This window comes from Caloenas nicobarica, chromosome 1 (assembly GCF_036013445.1).
Source record: "Caloenas nicobarica isolate bCalNic1 chromosome 1, bCalNic1.hap1, whole genome shotgun sequence".
Classification (NCBI taxonomy): Eukaryota; Metazoa; Chordata; class Aves; order Columbiformes; family Columbidae; genus Caloenas; species Caloenas nicobarica.
The window spans coordinates 115,560,797-115,576,558 of record NC_088245.1 but is presented as its reverse complement, the minus strand read 5'-3'; the positions used below and the strand labels follow the sequence as shown (position 1 = coordinate 115,576,558).

Here is a 15,762-nt window from a genome sequence, read left to right as displayed (position 1 = left end):
GTCCTTTATTAGTAGTTACGATTAGCTTTGCTTGTGGTCTTTCAGCCAATTCCAAATCCACAATGTCCCCATCCAACACAGCATGAATTACATTTTCAAGGAAGATTATCTTTGACACTGCATCAAAAGCCCTATTCAAATGTAAACAGTGTATTGGCTACTGCTCTTTCATCAGCCACCGATTTTATAATTCTGTTATTTACAATGAGTGATCTTGTTTGTCTCGCAAGACTTCTTTATTCTTCTAAGTCATGCTGCTTTATCTGTATCATTCTATTATACAGATATTTATGAGGCATGTGACATCTGGAAATATGTCTAAGTATTTGCTGCTGAGGAACAATGTGGCTATCTGCAAAATTAGTTAAATGAGGTAAACGACAAACTGGCATAATTCACAGGCTAACAGAAGCATGAACTAGTCACTTTAAAGTAGCACCAGCATTGCTTTCAAGCAAAGGTAATTCTAGAGAACTCCATGCTGGCATCACGCTGCTTTTACCTTGTGTGATGATCTGCAATTTGTGCCATGCCAATAAGCCACTGAACGAAATATCAACTTAAGCTACAAGAAGAATGCTGACAATGTAATGCAGGAAAACCAGATGAAGGTGATCGAGTCCTCTGAACCACCTGAATTTTACCCTACTCTTAAGACTGTGGTAGCAGCTTGATGTAGTAAAAATCCTGATGTGTATGTGACTGCAAGGTCCTCCCAGGCACATCGACAAAGACAGTTCTGAAGCAAAAGACAGTAATGAAAGAGTTTCCAGTAGCAAACGGTGCCATTAGCATTACCTGGAAATATGCCCACAACTCCAAATACAATTCAAGTCATACTTCAGATACAGAGAGTCACTTATAATTCAATACTGCCACTTTTCAAGGGCAGAGTAAGAGTCATGGGATTAATGTGAGGAAGTGTGGGATACTGTGCTCTTTAAAACGTACTTTACTCGGTAAGCAATGAATGGGATTACCATCTGTACTCTTCTCCTGGTTAAAAGATTGCCATTTGTTACTACAATAAAATTAGGAAAGTGTTATTGATCTTCCCTTTGCACTACTTATTCTCAGTTGTGACTGTGTATAAACCAAGCATGCCCTGGGAAAAAAAGACTGCTGTGCCAGAAGGCGCAGTTCAGATTACAAGAGTTCAAACCCCGCACAGAAAGGAGGAAGAGGAGGAGGAGCCATGAGACAAATCCTACCACCACCACCAGCAATAATAAACAAACATGCACTGCACTTGCATTTGAAGATTTCAAAGTGCTGTATAATTAACTAACAGGAATTACTTACTATTAACTCATGCTACAGATTACACTGTGGTGTGGCTGCCCTGGGAGCACTCAATGCCATGCTTCTCTTTGGCTGGATTTGTCATTTTACATGAGTGTTCTCTGCAGCCATACAGAAGGAACTGTGCAAAATGAGACAGGAGGGCCTAGCCGGCTATTTCTGGACCTATGGATGACAACATGTGTTTTCCAAGTAAGCTTGTTAAGCAAAACTACATGTATTTAAAATTACTTGCCAGATGCCTTTCTTACCTGTCCTTTGTGCTTAATATTCTGATGACCTTGGAGTGAAGCAGCTTCACTGCAACGGCCCAGAAGACATAGAAGTCCTCTGATGCCTGTCTTGCAAAATTTGAAAAACATCTCATAAAAGAAAAAAACACACACAAAACCAAACCAACCAAACAACAACAAACAAAACCCCAACAAAACAAACAAAACCAACCAAACAAAGCACAACAGAAAAGAACCTCCCTCACAGGCCCTGTGCCTGAGGGGTGTCCTGGCTATCTGCAGACAGCAGGGAGAATGTTTTATCATCCCTGGCGGGTAAATCAGCTTTCAGAATGGGGTTTTGCCTTCTATCCCCCAATGTGTCCTTGGCTCTTCACACATGATATGTGACAGGGAACTCCCCTCCTCCACTGGCAAACAGCAATTTGTGGGGTTTGATTTATATGGGTGCTTAGGAAATAATCTTCCCATAGCTCAGGGGGACAGGTACTTTTAGGGTATTTCTTGTCTTCCTTTAACTGTGGGGCATGGTCCACCTCTTACAATCACCCAGACATTGTCACTAACAGACGTTCTCAGTTCAAGGCACTGAGAAGCCATTAGGCTGCAGCATGCTCTAAGATTGCTTTGTTTTTTTTAAAAAAAATCTTTACGCTAAAGCTCTTCAGATTGAGAACCTTCCCAACTACGTGCAAGAGCCAGGAACAATTTTGTCAACCTTAATACTTAGCTACTGGAGGAAGATTTTGCCCTCCCCTGACACAGCAAAGATTGACAAGGAGGGATGCAACCAGCGTTTCAGGCTCTGCGGCAGAGCAAAGCTCCTTTCGACCCTTCAGACTTCAGGCCCTTCCCGGCTGGCAACTGCAGGAGAAAAACCTGCAACTCTCTGCCTGTCCAAGGTACCAGGGGACGTCCAAGGAGGTGAAATAGCATTGTGAGCCTGCTTGTGGGGAAAGAGGCAGATGGAGCAGGAACTACTGCAATTTATGGGAATCTCATTTAATTTTTCTGGCTTTCTACGGGTCCTTTCCATGTACTAACACAGAATCGATTGTTCAGCCTGGAGGAGAGAAGGCTCAGGGGAGATTTTATCAATGTGTATGAACACTTGATGGGAGGAAGTATAAAAGAAAGAACCAGGCTCTTCTCAGCAGTGCTAGTGACAGAAAATTATACTTAAGTATAAAAAGAATGTTTTTTTTACTGTGAGAGTGGCAAAAGACAGGAACAGGTTGCCCAGGGAATTCCTGGAGTGGATGGAGATAATCAAAACCAAGTGGACATGGCCTCGAGCAACCTGCTCTTGCCAGCCCTGCTCTGAGCAGGGGTCTGGACCAGAAGACCTCCAGAAGTACCATCCAGCCTTGGCCATTCTGTGACTCTGACCAAGCCAAATCCAGATGTAACTGAGTATGTCAATACACTGTTCAGCCAGATGGTGCGGACTTCACTCCTCTAGAGATATTCATATTCAGCTCTGAGTTTGACTCAGCTTACCTGGTGTTTTTTTAAAAATTTGCCTCACAACATTTGTTTTACCAAAGTAAGCTAGCAGTCCCACAGTGCTTAGAGAACAAAATCAAATTTGCCTCACAACATTTGTTTTACCAAAGTAAGCTAGCAGTCCCACAGTGCTTAGAGAACAAAATCAAAATAAGACAAATGCATTCCTACTATAACTCTGTCTCAGTTTTGTCTTCTGGATATGGAGCAGTTGTATAAGCATTATTGCCAGATATTTTTGCTGGCGTAATAAAAAATGTGTATGTAGGAAAACAGCAGCCTGGCATAAGAAAGCTCATGATTGATTCAGTTCTGCAAGACCAAGAACAAACAAATCAATATTTATTTAAAGAGCCTGAAGAAGTTTGCTTTGCTGTTCTACTACTAAGAATCTTCGCCAAGTTCATATTTGATCAACTTACGTCTGTTCAAATTTAAACAGCTACATCTGGAATGTGTATCTTGGGGTTCATTGCTATTATAACTAATTTTGACTAATTAATCACTGGCTTAGACTTAGAAAACTAAAACTATTAAGTATAACATTAGCCATTTCACAGATGGCAAGTAGAAATATCTAGAGATCAGGAGTCAGCTTTACAAAGGGATGAAGTTGAAGGTTTTCATTTTGCATATCACAGCACAGCTTCTGCAGTTCAATACTTCCTTGGCTTTACATGACCCCTACCTACTTCACTTGTTCAGAGGCCTTTCCTAATGAATACCTGTCCATGTAGCAGCAGCCCATTAAAAGACCGCTGAATAATAGCAGATCAGGAGCTGGATATGAGTCAGTGTCACACTGGTGTGAGATACGAACACCTTAGTGAGCTGTAAAAATAGAAACAGGATCTGGAAGAAACGCAAAGTTGTCTCTCAACTCAGTTAGAAAGGGCCTGTGCCAGAAACATCTGTCCAGCTTCTGGCACTCTTCAGGAGAGGCTGGAGGGACTCTGGCAGAGTGCGATGGGAATGACGAGAGGTGTAGAAAATATGACACATGTGGGAAGATTGGAAAGATTAGGATTGTTTGTTTAGAGAAGATTAAGGGTAGAAATTATAGCAGTCTTCAAATACATAAAGAGCTTCTGTAAAGAGGAACAGAATTTCTCACTATTTCTCAATGGACAGGACAAGGAATATCAGCCTTAAATTACAGCAAGATTCAGATTAGTCTTTAGGTTAGACTTCCTAATAGGGAAGCTAACAAAACAGTGTCTCAGACAGCCAAGGTAGACCTCTCAACGTCCCTACCAGTTCTTTGATTCTGGTAGGGATATCATTTGGTTGTCAGGACTGCGTAGACAAACTGCAGAACACTGCCAGTATTTGCAATACTCACCATTTTCCAATTCTGCACTGACCCACCAGCTGAGAGCTACTTTTTCCTGCGCTGCTTCTAGCCCTGGGCCCACACTCTTTTAAGAGCAGCTTCCATTTCTTTGACACTGAAATCTAAATTTGACTAGCACATCCCCAATTTATAATCCTCAGTCATGTTAACATTGTACCAATGAGGGAATAGAAGTATCCTGTGAAGCAAAACTTTAGTGACACAAAATAACCAAACGCCTTGGACAGCTAGAAGGTGTCACATCTGTCACATTTTCTTCCTCTGGATCATTCAGGCTCTCTGACATCGATTCCACCTTGCTCACGGTCCACTGCTCTTCAACAAGAAATATTAAACCATTAAAATGAAGAATTCAGGAATGCTGATCTGCTGCAAAAATAGAGTTACGGTTCTGCTCTCAGACATCAAAACATACCCAGCTGAGAAAGACCAAAAGACTCAGCAACTGCTATTAAGACACTTCTTGATCATGTTTGCCTGAAATGAAATAGCTATTTCAATTATTTTGCCTTGCTACTCCTAGAAAAATTAACCAGCTCACTATCACTTGAAAATAATCCTACAACACAGATAAGAAATAATTGGTTTTGACAGAGTATCTTCATTGAGCTTTGTTGTAATGGAGTGGACAGAAGGTTACACAACATCACTCGGTGCTTAATCTCATGCTTGTCGGTGGTCAAAGAACTGCATGACAGACACAGACAAAGAGGCATTTTGACAGACCGTCTTATCAAAAGTGGTGACCTGATCGCATATATTGAATTCTGATTTTTTTTAAAAAGTGGGTGGAATAGGCAAGTTGGTTGACAAACCAAACCCCTATTGACAGCAAACACCTTACACTGCACTGCGCTGGGATGGGATGCTCTCGCAGCAGAGCAGGACCGCAGGACTTGCCCATTTTAATTGCCCCCCAGATCTCTACAGGGCTCCTCTACCGCTTGGAGGTCAGGCTGGACGCAGCAGTTTACTGGCTCAGTAAACTGCTCTGCAGTCTCTATACAGCCTGTCAATAGGGTGGTGGTTGATTAAGACAGTCTGGCCGAATTAACAGAGAGAAGTAGGTCTATTGATTTAATGGAGGAGAGAGGAAAGAAGAGGATGGTTTCTGTATATAGGCCCTGCGAGTTGCGGTGCATAGCTGTGCTATGATTTATGTACGAGTCTAATGTTATAACGACGTGCATTAAATGGCTACAGAGAAACTTACAGCTTAATTTTATCCCTCCATTTCAGTGCTGTAATGTGCTGAGGATGTTACACTTTCACTGATTATTGCTGTTAGCCTTGTGCTCTTTTCCTCCTCTGAGGAGCAGCTCAGTCTTTCAAATTTCTGCTTCTTTAGCCTGGTATCAAAGTAAGGTTTACTAATGGCATTACCATTTAGGTTACATACTAATTTATAGTATTATATGCACGTAATAGGAAAATGTCAGTGTCAGAAGTAGTACAGCAATGTTCATGAAAATGCCCATATTTCTTTCCAGACATCAAGTAGCTATCTCAGTTATTCCTTAGAGGAAGAAAAAATGCAATATGAGACATAATGTTGTGCTCTGAATTTGCAAGAACTGAATGTGATGACAGCTATTTTTATAAGTGTGTGATCCTATGCAAAGAGAATATGGTGACAGAAGAGTGACAAACAAAAACCAAGCAAAAATTGTAATTTTCCTCAACAAAATGTAGTTTACTCCTCTGTCTGCTCCCTAACCTGTTTTCTCCTTGTCCCTACTCTTCTGTTGAACCTTTATCTTCTTCTAAATTGAGTACATTAGCCACCAAATACACATCAGTTTGCCAGACAACCTGATTCTAGTTTTAAACTTCCCCTGCTCCAGGGTCTGTTATTTCTTTCCTTTTCCCCTTTGTCTTTGAATTCTGCTACGCCTCTGCAGCCTTCCATTTTTATATTTTGCCAGTAACTTACTCTTTTGCTTTTTTATCATCTTTTTCATTGGCTCCCTTTTTCTCCTCTCTGTTCAGCCACTTTTTTCCCCATGCCTGCCTTTTTCCCCTGCCTTCACACACTCCACCATATACGCATGTTCCACACATACACTTGTTCTTCCTGTATGTCATCCGGTGTCAACTGTGGCTTTTAGTCCTTTGTGACAACCATGCCAAAAAAATCACTATTAGCCTTTGTCATGGAGGAAAACATAAGTGTCAATATAGCTGTCTATAGAACCACAGTATTGTAATAAAGTTCTTTGACATATGGAGAGTGCAAAGACACTTGGCATTCCACACCTCTGCTTCCAGCAGGTGAAGGAGCGGTACAAACTCCAAATGGTGACATAAAAGTTCTCCATGATGGTGATGAGGAAGATGACTGAACTGACAAAGTTCAAGAGTTAACTTCCAGTATGTGAAATTAAGAGGAGTTAGCAGAAGGATGGCAAAGTAGAGATCTATTTTGGATACAAGAGACGCCTCTGGATAAATATATTTCCTTTTTTGTTAAAAACTGATATTATAACATCAGTATTACTGCTTGGGCTGCTTTTTCAGCAAAAAGATGCTGCTCATAGGCAAACATTCTTCCAAGAGCACAAAGCAGTACAGAGATATGACACTGCTTTTGTATAAAACTGTCTTTTTAGAAGATGATGGCAGATTAATAGCACTCTTCAGCTATAAGCTGTTGAAATCCATATTTCTGCAACAGAATATATAATGTATATAGCTAAACTTGCATCAATTGAACCTTCAGTCCTGGCAGGATCCACACCAAAACCTCTGTACTACAGTGCTTTTTACCGGTAGTTAAACAATACACATGAGATTCAACATTTTCAACCCCAAATTTTCTGCTTTATCCCTACAACTGGATATTCAGTGTCTACTGTGTTGAACTGAATCCAGGTGGCCATTATCAAGGCATCCTCATCTCAGAATTTGAAGGCTGTTTAAAATAAGAAGAGATTTGTGTTGCCTTGCTGAAGAGTAACAGAGAAATTCTGAAATATAGGCCCAAACTATTCCAGAATGCTTTCTAAAAAAAGCCAGATGTAAATAATTCCCTTTCTTTCACTTTTTACTTTAGAAAACTCTCATTGTCAACTCCCAGAAGAAATACAACAATTTAAGCAAATTAATGCAAAATCTAGCCCCTGTGTGCAGTTTGAGAAACCATGGCTAGAATCATACATTTAAAACAGGTAGGCTAGGATCAAGATTTTTATCTTTACTGGTATCTTATTTAAATCCTCTGTGGCAAAAAAAAGATATCCTGGTTGTGTAGTGGCCTGTGTAAAATGAAATAATGAAATCAGTACAGCCCCAGCTAGCACCATGATATTTGACATTTCAAACACTACAACACTTCAGACAAACTGGCAAAGTCTTTCACAGAGAGCGACGACTTTAATAGGCATAGAGAAGGAATGAAATCTCACCTCAAAGGACAACCTCTCCTTTCAGCTGTAGGTGAGATTAAAAGCCCGACATGGGGAGCCTGTGCTACAGCTCTCGGAGGTGCATCTCTGCTGTGGGTATTTTACAGACCTGCCTTTCTAAGATCTGTCCATCAAGTGTCTTTCATTAAAAAGATGTTCAGCGTAAATACACTTATATCCCACGTTAAAGAGTCTCAAATGAAATATGTTCTAGGCAGGATTCAGGAAACTCCTTCCTCTCACACTTCCTGATTTTTTTCTGAGACTGAAAAAAAACCAGACAAAAATGTGAAGTAACGTAGCTACAACAGTGTTTCAATATTAGGTGGAGGGAAGACTGAGGAACAAGTAACATCATCTAAACATGTCTAAGGAGTTGAAAGAAAACAGTTTCATTCATTTGTATCTTCTCTTGCAGAATATTAAGAAATACACTGACAGGACCTGTCAGGTCTCATGCACTGCACATCAGTCTGTTCCACTACCTTTGAAAGCCAGTGCTGCTCACACCTCCCTTGCTCTGACACCCAGAAATCACACAGCAGTGCTGTTTCTGTTTTCCATGTACCAGGTGAAGTTGGTATGCTTGATTTGCAATCTTGTGAGGTACAAGAGAAAAGAGGCTCTGGTGACAGCAGCCAGGGTAAGCATGGTTTTTAGCAGGGCCTGACACTCAGTGGAGTGCTGCTAGAAAGACCATTGCCCTTTCTGGGCATCCTATAACAGAATAACATCAGAATTACGCCCCCCCTGTGACAGGAGAACAACCTCAGAAACACACACCAAATCATGACATCACATTTATTACAAAGGGAAACTGAGATGCCGCTCTGCCATGGAGACAGAAAGCTTCACTGTGTAATGGCATGAAAGAGCGCAAGGTCTCTGCAGGCTCATGAGTCACCTCGGGGGCTTGGCCCCTGAGGGAACTGGTTTGGACATGCTGCAGGCAGAGTGTGCTGGTCCAGCTTGCCAGCACCTCAACTGCAGGCAAGGGTCTCTTGTGGTGTCCCCAATGTCTTTCAAAACCACATTCTCTAATGAAAACACAGCATCAGGCAGTCATGCAAAATGCTGCCCTGCTCCCTGCGTGGTACCATTGCTGGACCACTCTCCATGATCTTTGCCAAGTCTTGGGAAACGGGAGAGGTGCCTGAGGACTGGAGGAAAGCAAATGTCACTCCAGTCTTCAAAAAGGGCAAGAAGGAGGACGCGGGTAACTATAGACTGGTCAGCCTCACCTCCATCCCTGGAAAGGTGATGGAACACCTTATCCTTGGTGCCATCTCAAGGCATATCAAGGATAAGAGGGTCATCAGGGGCAGTCAACATGGCTTCACCAAGGGGAAGTCATGCTTGACCAACCTCATAGCCTTTTATGAAGACATAACAAGGTGGATTGATGATGGCAGAGCGGTGGATGTGGTCTACCTTGACTTCAACAAAGCATTTGACACAGTCTCCCACAGCATCCTAACAGCTAAACTGAGGAAGTGTGCTCTGGACGATCAGGTAGCGAGGTGGACTGTGAACTGGCTGAAGGAAAGAAGCCAGAGAGTCGTGGTCGATGGGGCGGAGTCTGGTTGGAGGCCTGTATCTAGTGGAGTGCCTCAAGGGTCAGTACTGGGACCAGTATTATTCAATATATTCAACGACTTGGATGAGGTGATCGAGTGTACAATCAGCAAGTTTGCTGATGACACCAAGCTGGGAGGGGTGGCTGACACGCCAGAGGGCTGTGCTGCCATCCAGCGAGATCTGGACAGGCTGAAGAGTTGGGCAGGGAAAAATGTAATGAAATATAACAAGGGCAAGTGTAGAGTCTTACATCTGGGCAGGAACAACCCCAGGTTCCAGTATAGGTTGGGGAATGACCTATTAGAGAGCAGTGAGGGGAAAGGAACCTGGGGGTCCTGGTGGACAGCAGGATGACCATGAGCCAGCACTGTGCCCTTGTGGCCAAGAAGGCCAATGGCATCCTGGGGTGTATTAGAAGGGGGGTGGTTAGTAGGTCCAGAGAGGTTCTCCTCCCCCTCTACTCTGCCCTGGTGAGACCTCATCTGGAATATTGTGTCCAGTTCTGGGCCCCTCAGTTCAAGAAGGACAGGGAACTGCTGGAGAGAGTCCAGCGCAGGGCCACAAAGATGATTAAGGGAGTGGAGCATCTCCCTTATGAGGAAAGGCTGAGGGAGCTGGGTCTCTTTAGCTTGGAGAAGAGGAGACTGAGGGGTGATCTCATTAATGTTTATAAATATGTAAAGGGTGAGTGTCAGCAGGATGGAGCCAGGCTCTTCTCGGTGACAACCAACAGTAAGACAAAGGGTAATGGGTTCAAGCTGGAACACAAGAGGTTCCACTTAAATTTGAGAAGAAACTTCTCAGTGAGGGTGCCAGAGCACTGGAACAGGCTGCCCAGGGAGGTTGTGGAGTCTCCTTCTCTGGAGACATTCAAAACCCGCCTGGACGCCTTCCTGTGTAACCTCACCTAGGTGTTCCTGCTCCGGCAGGGGGATTGGACTAGATGATCTTTTGAGGTCCCTTCCAATCCCTAACATTCTGTGATTCTGTACACTGCCATCCAACGCTGTCTCTTCTGCTGGAACCCAGAGCTTGTGCAAGTCAGTCAAGCCCATCAATTCATCTGATTATTAAAAGAAAACTCGAGCTGTGCTAAAATGTTGTAATATCTTCACAGATGGTGATGCAAGAAGCCACCTGAAATTCTGTACCTTTTCCTCCATCATCTGACAATTACATTGCTAGAACGAAGTGCAACTACTGAGACACAGTATGCTCCATCAACCATGAAATGGAACAGAAACGTCACTGAGAAAAAATAAGGAAGGGTATATACCACGCAAACAGGGGGATGGAACCACTATTTTAATGGTGTCTTGCACAAGCAAATACAGACCGAGTGAAAAGAATTAAAAACAGGACTGACGGATTTCCCCAGGAACACATAGCAAACCAACACTACAAGCATCAGAAAAAAAGAGGTACCTGAAGAAGACAGAACAGAAACAAAATTTTCCCTGAATGGCAATTAAGGACAGCTAACATACAGGCACCTTATTTATATGTACTTTATACAAATGACACATTGTTTCTGCCACAACAATATTTTACGCATCTCTGCCTGGAAAGCACTGACTACAATGCAATGGAAATTAAGGAAAGGATTAAAACAAACATCTTTCCTAATGCATGGTGCATCATGAAAGTCAGATCCTGTTAAGCCCTGGCTGTTGAAGAAATCCTCACTCATGCAAAAACTCCAAATTAATTCACCAGGGAAAAATGCTGCATTAGCCTAAAACTCTGAAAACCAGCTGAATGCAAATGCCTCCTTCACATGAGGTCAATGTTATTCAACAGACTGGATCCTTCAGGACAGTCCATTACCTTTCTGAAGAACATGTGAAGCTTTCAAACACTGAGACTCTTTAGCAAGAGACTCAAGCATTAGGGCACAGCAGCTGAGCTAAATTGGTGTTTACTGAAATAAAGCAGTTTCCTTCCTTCCCTGCCTGAAGAAGACAAAACCAAACCAAAAACACAAATTGTAAAATGTGCTCAAAGAGCCTTTCTTCAAGGGCAAGCAATTTTTTGTATGTAGGTCACCACTTGACTTCTTCAGAGGAAAAAAACAACCATATGGGCAGCAGCAGCTGTATTTCAATTTAAGGAATGGATTTCACTTTGTGTTGGAAATACAAAGCATCCTCAAAAAAAACCAACAGTGGGAAACAAGAAAACGTGCTGCAGTGAGCCATGTGAGACTGTGCACAATCAAATTACAGGAGGTAGCATTTTCCAGTGGTTTGAATCACAAGACATTGCTTCTATTCTGGGCTGTACCTGGCTTATCGTTTGACCTTGGGTAATAAACTACATGCACTCTTTCTGGGCATCCCTTTCTTCATTTGTAAAAAGATGCAGGGTCTAGTGTGGCAATGTACTAATTAAAATAATTCTGTATCAGAATGGGAACATTTATCAATGGATCTAAATTTTGCTCAAGCATGAATACACATAGACTAGAGATCATTACCATTTTCTCCAATAAGAAGCAAAATATTTTAATTAAAAGTTTTATTTTTTATTAAATTAAAAATTAAAGATGGTTTTATTAATACTTAACAGTTTACATGATTTTGATTTATTTCTTGTACTATACATTTAAAATTACAATGTGGTGTCAGAATAAATAATACTAAGGAAGGATGTTAGCTTGCCAATTAAAACGTCAGCAAGGGGACACAGAATATGCTTCATTGGCAAAATAACCCCTTCTGTGGCTGTACTTAACCTGTGTGCTAAACAGATTCCATAATAAGTGCATACCTGTGCTCATCTGTGGGGATGTTTAACTCTTTAGAGTTGTGTAAAGTATAAATTTTCAGCAAGCAAGCAAGCAGAGAGGAGAGCTTCCCCCTGCCTGTCAGTGGTGATCGCACCTACTCTTGAAACTGTTCAGTGATTGCTCTCAAGGATGTAAGACAGATGAAGGAATTAAATGAAGCAGTAGAGTCTGAGGTGCCACCTCATTCAGCTGGTATGTTACGACACCATCACAAGCACTGACATGGGTACTAGACACACTCCCCCAGTGCAGACTGAACTCATAGGGATGGCTTATTCCTCTGTGAGGAACCGTCCCCACAGGCTGGCACTGAACGTACGATGGTGATGCATTTACAAAACTTTTCTCGCGTAGAAAATGCTATCAGAATGAAAAGTTTGGTAATGTTATGGTGGCAAATAACATAAGCATTTTTCTGGTTATGACTGTCAGATGATCCTATACAAAGAAACAGCACATATGGTATGCTACTTTAAATGCTTAGTGCTGTAAAAATTTTTGTTCGAGGCAATCAAAACATTCAACTGACTTAACATTCTTCTTGCCTTCTCTGGATACCCTGGAGTCTCCTGAGTCCTCCATTAAATGAATTTCCTTGGACTCTGATTGCAGTGACTGGTATTGGATGGGGCAGAGCCATTTGTTTTTACATCATTTATTTACTTGTAATAGTTGCTTCCTCTCCCAGGAGGAAAGAAAGCCAGAAGCATATGAACTTGCAAATCAGTGATTAACAGAGGAAATATAGATTGGACCTGACAAGAGGACAGGAACAAAAATCTAACAAATGCCTGCACTGACCACTTAGTAACGAACACCACAACAAACAGAATCAATTGCATTAATTATTATGCTGTAGTCAGTGGAAGTTTTGAATGACATGTCAGCACTGATAATGACAATATCCTAGGGTAAAGTCCCAACTACTGAAACCAACAGCACACCAAACCATAATCACATCTCATGCTTCCAAAAAAGAAAACAGCTCTTGTTCATGAAAAGCACCAAAATACATGACCAGATTTCCAAAAATCTACCAGCTTCTGTAGGCTGGGGTTAGTAAAACTAAGTGCCTCTGAAAATCTGGTTCCTTGCTTGCAAATTATAGCACAGCACCACTTATAATAATAAGGTTCCTTACTCCATTTTACCCAATGCTATTCCTTTTCTTACCCACTTCATTTTATGGAAATATTCTTGCATAGCCTGGGCTGGCTCAGGCCAAACAACTCACCACCTGGCTACCAGGAGCTGATGCTCTAGGCATGCCCGGGAGCGGGATGCAGTGCCCTGTTCCTGGGGCTCTGCCCCAGCAGCGGAACCGCATCCCACATGGCCTGTGCCCCCCAATCCCTCTCGCAAAAGATGCATCTTTTATGTTAGGAGAGGCGCACTGCAGAGAAACAGCTACTAGAGAAAGCCTCCCCGGGGGTCTTACTGAACCGGTTGGTTTTGGGGTTTTTTGGGGGGGAGGAGGTTGTGGGTTTTGGAGGGGTTTTTTTGGTGAGAGCCACTGATGCATCCCCGCTACCGCGGAGCAGAGGCGAGGGCACTGCCCCGCCTCGGCAGCAGCCCGGGGTGCCAGCCCGGGGAACCGCCGCCAGCTCCCAGGGGCCGCGCCGCCGGCCCCGACGGCGGTACCGGTCCCCCGGGGGATGACCCGCCGCCCCCCACCCCGCCGCTGCCGCCCTTACCTCCATGCCCAGCCGCTGCTTCAGCACCAGGGCGGCGCACAGGTACCCGGCGCGGCCGACGAAGAGCTCGTCGGAGCCGCACTCGAGGAAGGAGAGCGGGGCGCAGACCTCGCTCAGCTCGCGGAACTTGCCCAGCGGCCGGGCGAAGTCGGGTAGCCCCAGGGCGCGGTAGACCAGCGCCGCCACCGCGTACACCCCAGCGCCGCCCAGCAGGAAGGCGGCGCGGGTGTCGGCGTCGGCCTCCCCGCCGCCCTCCTGGTAGCGCAGGCAGGCGTCCACGACGCGGCGGGCGGCCCGCAGGTAGGCCTCCCGCGACGGCGCGAACAGCGGGCACTGCGCGACGTGGTACAGCATGTAGGCCACGCCGGCCACGCCGCCGTACAGCCCGCCCTGGCAGCCGCGGGGGCCGCCCAGGGGCGGCAGCTCCCGCAGGATCCGCTCGATGGTGGCCGTCACCAGCGGCACCGTCGCCTCCCTGTCCGGCGCCGCCGCAGGGCTGCCCGGGTAGTCATCGAAGCGGTTGGCGAAGCAGCGCTGGCTCTCCATGCCCCCGCCGGCGCGGCGCTCTGCGCAGCGGGGAGCGGCGGGAGGGAGCGAGCGAGCGAGCGGGGAGCTGCCGGGGGAGGGGGCGGGGGGAGCGGGGAGGAGGGAGCGCGGGGGAGGCGGGAGGGAGCGGGAGAGGCGGGGAGGGGGCGCCCCCGCAGCCGCCCACCGCTGCCCGTGAGGGACGGCGGGCGAGGCGTCCGCTGCCGAACCGCCGAAAGCGGAGGTGGGGGCGAGCCCGGCCGATCGGCTCGGATCTGCCGAGGACCGATCTGTCACAGGGCGGCCGCTGCCTCCCCTACCCCGGGGCGGAGCGGGCGCCGCCGCCCCCTCAGCGCCCCTCGGTGCAGGGGCCGGAGGCCGCCGCCCCACCTGCGCTCAGGGAGCGCTTCTCAAGCGGCCGCCGGGCTGGGGGAGATGTGAGGGTGACTGACCGGATGGATCTCCAGAGCGCTGAGCGGAGCCGTGGAGGAGGCCGGCCCGGTCCCGGCGTCCGGCTCGTCCTGCCGGGGGTGTGCTTCCTTCCCACATCGCAGGCCGTGCTGCGCCTTTGCCCGACCCATCTGCTTTTTCCCTGAGGAAAGCGGGTTTATGGTGCTTTTTATCCTCTCCCGCCCCGCTGGTGCCGGAGGATTTGGCTCAGGGCTGAGTGCTGGGTCCGCAGGAGAGATGCAGGGCCGGGAAGGGTGTCCAGAGGGCTGCTGGGTTATTCCTGGCTGGGGAACAGCCCCTCGGGGGCTGCTGCAGCCAAAGCTGAAGGATGTAGCCAAATCCAAAGGAGGGCAGCCCGGGGACAATTTACATAGAAAGCTAAGCAAGTCCCCGGCAGACCAGGAATGGCACAAGGCCATCTTTGGCCCCTTTCCTTCATGCATGAGCCAAGTAGAGCTTATGAGGAACAGAAAATTTAGGCCACTGAATAGATTCCCAGTTAAAAGAAAGGGAAAAAAAAATTCGAAGCAGTTACAAAGACCAACTCTTACCTGATACAAATACGCAGTTGTTACATGTTCCCCTGATGATGTGAACTGGTGCAGCATAAGCAAATTTATCATTAAAGACCCATGACTTATGGTCACCTGGTGGTCTCTGGTACTTTCTCTAGAGAGGAAGTCTCCGTAATTGAGGGTCTCCTCAAAGAAGAGTGGAAGGACCAGCTTGCTGGAGATGTCAGCAGCTGGCACAGCAGTAGCCAGAGTCAAAGCACTGCCCTTTGAACACTGAAAGATCTTTCCAGAGTTGTGGCTGGCTTTTCTCTGCTTCGTGCTGGCTGCCTGTTTCAGCAGTTGTTCTGCCTCCCCCTCAAAGTACCTTCAACTCCATGCAGCTCCTTGCCAGCACTTTCACACCCTCTTTTCAT

At 45.5% G+C, this 15,762-nt stretch overlaps 1 protein-coding gene across 1 annotated transcript in view; it reads right to left on the bottom strand.

Moving 5' to 3' along the window:
• Positions 1–14,429, bottom strand: part of LANCL3 (LanC like family member 3) — a 35,912-nt gene extending 21,483 nt beyond the window's left edge. The window contains exon 1 of the mRNA XM_065653907.1: positions 13,860–14,429. Coding sequence (XP_065509979.1) covers positions 13,860–14,405 — 546 coding nt within the window. The 5' untranslated portion in view covers positions 14,406–14,429. The remainder of the gene's footprint in view (positions 1–13,859) is intronic.
• Between the last annotated feature and the right edge of the window lie 1,333 nt (positions 14,430–15,762).